Source organism: Fulmarus glacialis, unplaced genomic scaffold (assembly GCF_000690835.1).
Source record: "Fulmarus glacialis isolate BGI_N327 unplaced genomic scaffold, ASM69083v1 Scaffold47060, whole genome shotgun sequence".
Lineage (NCBI taxonomy): Eukaryota > Metazoa > Chordata > Aves > Procellariiformes > Procellariidae > Fulmarus > Fulmarus glacialis.
Window position 1 is genome coordinate 15362 of NW_009187983.1, and position 8650 is coordinate 24011.

At 38.5% G+C, this 8650-nt stretch overlaps 1 protein-coding gene across 1 annotated transcript; it reads right to left on the reverse strand.

The window, feature by feature from the left end:
- Positions 1 to 4021: 4021 nt before the first annotated feature.
- Positions 4022 to 6889, reverse strand: LOC104076173 (brain-specific angiogenesis inhibitor 3-like). Its single transcript, XM_009576947.1, has 2 exons — positions 6785 to 6889; positions 4022 to 4836 (listed from the first exon to the last, which is right to left on the reverse strand). Exons 1-2 carry the CDS (start codon positions 6881 to 6883, stop codon positions 4648 to 4650), a joined length of 288 nt encoding a protein of 95 aa, XP_009575242.1. The 5' UTR covers positions 6884 to 6889; the 3' UTR covers positions 4022 to 4647.
- Positions 6890 to 8650: the final 1761 nt, after the last annotated feature.

Genomic DNA, 8650 nt, shown 5'->3' on the forward strand with positions numbered 1-8650 from the left:
GTAATCCTGAAAAAAGGTAACTGTGGGGCCTATAGCAGAATCCTGGATAGTCAAGAGAGGAAGTTGAACTGGTAAAAGTTATTAACTGTTCCTTATAAGAAATAATCAGGTATCAAACAAAACTAGTTCAGAACAAACAAGAGGAGCAGTACTGTAGTGTATTTAATCTGAGTAACTCACTGCTGCAGGATGGTCCAATGCAGCCTATCTAAGAGACAATTTTGTCAAAACCAGATAAATGGCTCTTTCGTTACCTTACAATTGTAATTAACGACAGAACATTTCAGTAGGAGTGCTAGGGCTAGTAGTCACGTCTAACATATCAGCAATTGAATTTTTCTTAGTGAGGCCTCTTTTGCTTTCCTTGCAAAGAAAGATGTTTCTAGAAAAGTAAGTAGAAAAGATTACAGCATTACACTGGTTGAGACCTGGCTCGAAATGAATCACAGCTCCCCAAACACATATTCAACAGGGTACCTCTCTGTTAACTTCCCTCAGCACATGAGAATGGGCTTGATTGCACAAGAGTGCCCTGTAAGACTTTTCGATAGAGGGAAATAATGTTTGCTCATACAAATTGCTTCTTGTGGCTTATCCAGAGATACAGCACAGCCTTGAGCTGATGCCTGAGGAACTGAAAGTCTACTATCAATACACAATGTCTCCATCTGCTGATTGCTAACCGAGATTTCCATACCCTTTTGCATAACCCGATGAAAAGCACACTGCTGATGCTGTGACAGATGGATGCCTGCTTCCAAGCGGGAAGCAGACCTTTTGTTAAATCTGGTCTCTAAGTACAGCATTGCCTAGCAACTATGGGAAACGAAGGCAAGCCAAAGCATCAGAGAACATTTCACCTGGTGCAGCTCGGGGCTTGGGGTTTTTTGTTTGGTTGGGGTTTTGTTTGTTTTTAAAAGAAACTATCCAGTTTAATCCTCTGTAAAACAATATTAGGTGATTTATGTCTTTTCATCATAGAAGCAAATGATGTTCTTACAAGAGGAGTGTCAGGACAACATTTCCCAGAAAAGAGCACTGTTTCACTTATTATGAAGAAATTCAGACCCAGTAGTGAATGAAATGGAAAAGACCCTTATCTGTTTGTGTCTTTTGTTACAGCTTTGTCCTAAATCTTATCATAAGGAGTCTTTAGCACTACATATATGCCAACATTAAGCCCATGGCACTCCAAAGGTGCATCAGCATGACAGCACTGCTGTTCTTCCTCTTGTCCCTTGTAGCAGCACTTAGTCTCTCTTTCCTTCTTCTTCTTCTTTGCAAGAGGTATTGCAGAGTATGAGCTGAAGTTCAGTAATGACTAATTCAGAGTTTGCCTCCCCAGAAGATTCTGGGTTAAATAACATCACATTGGCAAAAGTCCATGTAGCAAATAACTTTGTTAGCACTTTTATACCAGCAACACCAAACGCCCTTACACAGCCTTGGATGTGAAATCATGGATATCTTGAACTGCTGTCTGAGTGATCTATGGCTGCTCAGCTAGATTTCCTGTATGCACTGCTTCCCTATACTGAAAAGTCCAGGCCATATTTTGTTTAGCATTGACTTGCCAGAAAAAAATCTTTCTCTATATATGCATGTAAGAGGAAGACAGAGATAGAGGAACTGTTTATGGTCTTATATGATTACTAATGTATATTTAAACTGTTGAGAAAATGAGGTCTTTCCCAAAAAAGCATTTGCTTTTTCTATATAAGTCTAGGGAATTGGATCAAGGTAAACTCTAAGCTGAGCTCAACTGCCTCAATATACTCTAGTGCCAGCTTCAGCAACGTTGGTTAGCTGAGCCCTCAAGCACCTGAACCTTTCTGTAACTGCAGCTGGAGGCCAGGTGAAGGCACGTCGAGTGGCACCAGGCCGCCCTGGCAGGCAAATGCAGAGCCCCCTGTCATCTCTGTGACTAGTTTAATGTAGGGAGTTCTGACTTAATTTTTAATTGCATATAATACAATGCTGAACATCTCAGTGTGCTACCAACATTTAAGCCAGTGCATACAAGTTTGTACTTTCCTGCTGGGTTCAGTCTGACTTGCACCATTTCAGAGACATTGAGCAGCAAACTGTAAGAAAATGCAGCATCTTGCTTACGGAAAACAAACTCTGCTTTAATATGAAGCAGTCAAATCAGTAGGCAAATACACTGGGTTTCAGCACGTTCTTAATATTTCTAAATATGAAATATATAGGAAAATAAAAATGTCTAGCACTTTCTGGGCAGGGCAGCACAAGCTCTAAATAAAGAGGCACTGAACATTGCTGCTCATACACTGAAAGCACATCTGTGACTGCTGTGTGGTACATAAACACCCAGGTTAATGCTAAACCTGAATCAGCTGGGATATTAATAACACCACAACTGGGTCAGCAGTGTATTGAGTGTAGACTGATTTATCATGTTTCTTGGGTAAGTTTGCAGCCTGTCCTAAGCTTTCTGCATTTGTAACTAGACCGCTATTGAACAGGAGTTAGGTGACATAAAGCTTATGCAAATAATCTCTGCACTATGGTTATTGAAATACCAAGGTATTCTAAATTTGTGTTGTGTTTAGATCAATCATGGAGAATTCTAAGGCTTATATCTGGACTCGGGGGCCTAAGCTTCCTGGTTTGGTCTCAAAAATTAGAAATTTTGTAAAACATGTTCTGCTTGAGAGATGCCTACTATACTGGATGAAATCCTTAAAAAATGTGCAGTTTCTATTGTATCTTTATCTAAAAGGAAAATAAACCCCTTTTAGATTAGAACTTGATATGAAACAAGAGAGAGAGGTTTTTGGTGCACCATCTGATCTCAGATGTCTGATGTTAGTAGGCTGCATAACCAGCCTTGCCAGCTGCCTCCTTCTGCATCAGCCTCTTGATAAAGGGCCAGTTCTGATTGACTGATGTATTGCAATATTGAGTACTACATCATCTAAATTCTAGGCCCCTAAATCAATTAATGGACTTGATTCCAGGTTCGTAGCTAGTTCTTTTGTACTTGTGTAAAGATTTAGATGCTGAAGCATTAGAGAAGCCTGCACTCTGCATGAGATGCTCACTCAAAGTAGGCAAAGTCAGGCTCCTTTTCATAACTTAAATACCTTATTATGGCCTGGAGAAAGGATTTACAGACTGAAACACTTTCCTGAAGGTTAGTCCTAAGGCTGGTCCTAAGTACTTTTCTCTCAACATATGGATGGCAATCTCCTTCTACCAATGCTTTGGGTTAAGTTCTCACTGATAAGCCTCTATTCTAGTCTTTTTTCTTCGTAAGCAGATTGGTGATCATGTTTTCTTCCTCTCTAAGGGCTCTCCAGCTAGTAGGCTGCAGCATGTTCAATTCTGTACAGCAGAAACTAAAATAGTTTTGGAAACTTTTTTCCTAGAAATATGGCATCTGAAGATTTGAGATATCCTCCCATCCCCACCCCCCACAGCTATGGTGCAGATGAGGAGAGATTTTGAAGATCTGCTTTTTGTTCTAAGCATGGAAAGGGGGATTTAGTCTTTCTATTCCTAATTGTTTAACCGTATTTTCAACATAAATCATGCTCTGCTCTTGATTTATAATATGAAACACACTCAATTTTTTTTTGTCTAAAGTACTTCAGAATTTTTTATCTTTAAAGTCTTGTTGTTATACAGCAACAAGACCATGCACAAGATGTAACGATTCTAAATCAACATTTTCTTTGGCTGTTGTGCATTGAAACTTAACTTATTTTCCGTTATTTGTCTTTCTGCAACAAGACAAAAATTCTTATAAAACAAAACAATTGTAATAGTATTCTGACAAGTCCAATTTGTATGGTACATTGTCACAAAAGAATATCTAAGAAAATGCAGAATGGCTATACAAACCTACTAATATGCTTTAGAAACTCCTTGCAGGAGCTAGAACAACATACTATTAAAACTCCAAATACATATTCAATATGTGTTTTTAAAGAAAACTTTATAAATACGCAAATTTAAGATAAACAAATACAGAATAAAATGCACTAAGAAACTGATATGTAGACAAAGGTTTATTTACACCATACAACATTTTAAATATTTTATACACAGCTGCAGCAGAGAAAGCTACTCTGAGCTTTCCAGAGAAAACTGCAATAATAAAGATGTGAAATATATTATTCATATAAAAGTGAGATTATTACTTTATTGCATTTAAAGCAATGAAGAATGTAGCTCAACAGACATTCATTTAATGACAAAAACTTTGCTTTTATATTATAAAGTAAAAAGTGTAGTAATGGCCAAACAGACTGTTATAAACTTTAAAAACTGCATAAATATATACATTGTGCTTCATGGTGAAGTTTTTTGAAAACTAAACCAAATGAAGCTGTTACAACATGAATCGTTGCTTGAGGTTTATCTATAAAGATTACCTTACAAATCCATTCCACGGGTACTTACAACACACGATGGTAAGAATTGTACACCTGGTTCTCCACTAGCCGCACTAGTGGGAATATACTGTACGAAAAAACCACTGACATTTGGCACAGGAAGAGCCTGACATAAAGTAGTCACAATGTTCAGACAGGAGCGTCAGGATTCCCAAGTCTCTTTATTGTCAGTGCAATGAATTATTTTTGTTTTGTTTTTGTTTTGTTCAGTTTGTTTTTGTTTTTGTTAAACTTCTGTTTGAAAGTCGCCTTCTTGCACATCTAAAGGCAAGTTCAGACACTTCTCCCATTCTGCTGGTCTGAGTTCTAAAGCATCTTTTGCCTCTGTGTCTAATACGTTTATCGTTGTATAGTGTTGGTAGTCGCCTGTGGTTTTGAAACTTTCCCATGGAGCCTTGTTTGGTGCTGAGTTCTCCTGAAGACCAGAGAAGAAAAAAGAATTAAAAACAAAGATGAAATAATGTGTTTTCTGTTCATAAGACTGATCGCTAATGTGCTCTCATGAGACAGAGAAGCCAGAGAGTGGAAATGACTTTGCAGGGAGCCAGGCTGGCGGGTGTTCAGCACCATTGCGACTCTTTCTCTGTGAACAATCAACACGTTGGCAGGCTCCTCACCTGAGCTGCCAGCTAAGCCCTTTCTTTCACAAGAACCAATGTACATGAGCAATGGCCGAGTGATCCAGTACCAATAGCCATCTTTTTAATAGCGGTTGTGTAGAAAAGTGGGAGAAGAGAAGAGAAGGTAATTGAGAAGAGCTTGCTGCTTGAAATATGGAGTGGTTTGAAACAGAGATTGCCAGCTGGATTTTAAACTGGGGCAGGTGCATGACAGAACCCCGGAAACCTAGTCCTTGAAAATGCTGTGAGAGCTACCTTGCTCTACAGGCTGATGAGCTCATGTATATTAGGATTAACAGGCTGAAAGCTGGTTATTTTCTACTGAATGAATTTTTTTTGAATGCTAAGTTCTATAGGATAAAAGCATTACGGACTAAGACCAATTTAATTAGTGATTTCTGCTGTATCATGTTTGGTGGGACTTAGTTGCCAAAACCTAATATTTTTGCATCATTTTAGATGCCTTTGGATTTTCTGCCTGATATCCAACTATCTTTCATGAGAGGTACAGTTCTTCTTTGAGTCCTGTGTCATCACTGCCTGTACTGTGCTGTAAGCTACGACACCTGAGGCTGCCTAAAATAGCCTGAGATGCCTATATTTAGGTTCCTGGATCACTCTCTGACTGTCTTACAGATAGACCATTCCTCTAGGCAGCTTTTATTAGCAGACTTTTCAAAAACATCATAGCACCAATGCGAAACGGAGTAAACACAACTCTTCCACTGAGATTCCCTTTGAGATTTTGAATTAATTCAAGCTTTATGTGGACAGCAAATCTCAAATAGGGAGGTGAATGCAAACTTTACATGTAAGCAAATCTCAGAAGGGGGAGTGAGCGAGAACTGGGTGCAGATAACACATATCATAGCTAAAGGTTCATCAAAGAATCAGGGCTAAATTTCTGTTGGCTTAAGATGATGTAAAAGATGTAAATCCATTGGCCTCACATCTGCTTAATACCTCTTCTTCATGTCTGAGAACAGCTTTTCTGAAAAAGTCACAGAATACAATGATTCTAGCTCAGTTCCATTTAATATACAATATTCACATTATAAAATTATATATAAAATTATTACTAATCATAATATTACTGCTAACAAAAATGTCACACTGATTTAGCTGTGTTAATTAGGCAGAATCAACTATTTCCTTGCTCTCATTATCAGATGTAGTCAGGGTGTTATGCATGTGTGTATGAGTGTGTGTGTATAAATTTGAATTATGATGATAGCAGAGTCAACTCAGGATGATTTAATTTTTGCTTTTCCCGTGGTAAATATTTATAAACCTATTATGGAAAAGACACGGCATTATGGAGACCCTGTGTGCTTTCTGGACCATGTCATGTATAGGTGAATCTAGCTGGACTTGTTTGTAGTAACTAATTTAATATCCGCTTGTCTAGCTAGAGGAAAAGCCCTATTGGCCAAATTACATTAGTGAACTGCTTTCTCTATATAAAGTCCTTTAGACTTGGTAGACACATACCGATTTGAAATGTGTTCTCTACAGTTCAATTACTTGTCATCTATAATGATGTCAGTCAGTTAGTTATGGTCTGGTTGTAAAACCTAATGAGTCTTGTCATAGGTCAGATTACTGAACATATATTTTGTTCTAATTTCTGAGGCTATCTAAAGGTAGTGCAGAGTGAGGTCTTCTAGAGAAATATGCTGAATTTAAAAGACTCTTGTTTCATTGTTGTTGTTAAGGATCCATTATATTTTAAGGAAAACTTACCATACTGCCTGATTTTGGCACATCCCGAAATCTGTCCAGCGTTTGAAATTTCTGATTTAACTCTTGAAACAATTCCATATGCCTCTTTCTTGTATGCATGACCTTCTGCAAAATGGAACATAATTGCTTATATTTATAATTGAATCTGGGCTTTTTTAAAAAAAGCATTATTTTCCCCAACATAATAAAGTAAGTTGAATTTGGCAGGGCCATCTTTTCCCTATGGAGTTGACCAATGGAAGTAAATTGCACTGAGCCTTCTTTCTGCTTTGTTTAGTGTTCTTACTGTGTACAAGAGACTGTTTTTACCCCACGTTTACTGAGTTGCTGAAATTAAGGGACACTGCTTTTGTGCTAGCCTAGAAATATTTTGAAATTGATGGCAGTTTCTCAGAAGGATATTTCTCTTGCACATTAGGAATATTTTCTAGAATTTCTGTTTTCAGCATGGATGCTAATATTTTAATTTCTATGGGAGTGCAACAGCAGTTTGCAATGGTCCCTATCAGAATAATTTTTATGAGAACACTGAACTCAGAAATCTTGGTCCAAAATGGAAGAGCCCCAAATGTTATGTCTTTTTAATTAGACATCTTCTCATTCAGATCATCATAAAATGCAGTTGAAATAGCATTCATATTAAGAAAAGTAGGCACAGTATTTCAATTTTACTTGCTTTTTTATGTCATGGACTGGGCAATTGGAAACCACGCTCCCTCTAGCCCATGCACAGGGCACTCTTCCACAAAAACTAATTATATGGCACTCCTGTGCAAGAGGTGGGGGCCCCAAACAGCCCCCAGAGTTGGAGGAGCCCTCGGCCATGTATCTGCCTTGGCAGCTACATGGAGAGTGAAGCCTGTTTTCAAATCTAGATTGTCAAGCCTACCATCTGTGTTGTTTCCAAACAAGTTCACGCTCAGGTATGGATTTAGACCTGCCTCTGGAGCAAAGCCTAAGGCTGCTTACTGTTCAACCAACCTCATGGTTCTGTGGTCTGGGTGGACAGGGGACAGGAGGCACTGAGGATGCTTCACCTCAGTCCAACAGCAGATGGGCTCAGCTTGCCTTTTCTTAAGCTTTTGTAACTGCTTGAACTTGAGTTACAGCCAGGGCAGCAGCCAATAATATTGGTAGAAAAGGTGCAGGACACCAGCCTCTATGCATGTCCACTAATTGTCAATGATTTTCCCTGGAGTTATATGTGACAAACCCTGCAAACTTATGTACGCAGTGCCTGAGCGTGTCCCTTCCCAGCCAGTAACACTTCTGCCAAGTCTGGGTTAGTACCTTTTAAAATGGAGTGGCAGTATCTGACCCTCAAATAAAGCTTTACCAGTACCAATTTTAACCTTTATCTTTCATTTGTATTCTATGTTTATAAATTTCATGAAATGTAGCTAATCTCTTGATCATGCATTTCTACTGCTATGCTGTAATAACCATATCATCCTTAATATAGCTACACCGTAGCTTAAGAACTTGTTTCACTTCTGAGAACAGGAAATTGGCAACATTATTCACAACAGACACATGAGATACAGCAAGCAATTAAAGACCTATTAACTTAACACGAGTTGTGGGGTGAATAAGGGAAACAATTTTGCAGGATTTGGTTAGGAACTCCGTGCAAAACGTAATTTAACTAGAGATAGCTGATCTAAATTTATGAGGGGAGTTTCACTTAAGTGACTTCCTAGGGATTCTTTTAAGCTACTGCTCTTATGGTAGACAGGGATATGTAGCAAATTTCATATGCATCGAATTTAAAAAAGAAAGGATCTGCCTCAAAGGTTATTGTTGGCTGAAATAAGGAGACATGCTCACAGGAATAAAACATACAGGCTGGATCGATGGGCTGAGGCC

What these genes read in the sequence shown, in the direction of transcription:
- LOC104076173 (XM_009576947.1), bottom strand. Translation starts at nt 6,883, where the DNA reads ATGCATACAAGAAAGAGGCATATGGAATTGTTTCAAGAGTTAAATCAG. An exon ending in TGCCAAAATCAGGCAGTATG is followed by an intron (nt 4,837 to 6,784) that starts GTAAGTTTTCCT and finishes TCTGGTCTTCAG; the next exon opens with GAGAACTCAGCACCAAACAA.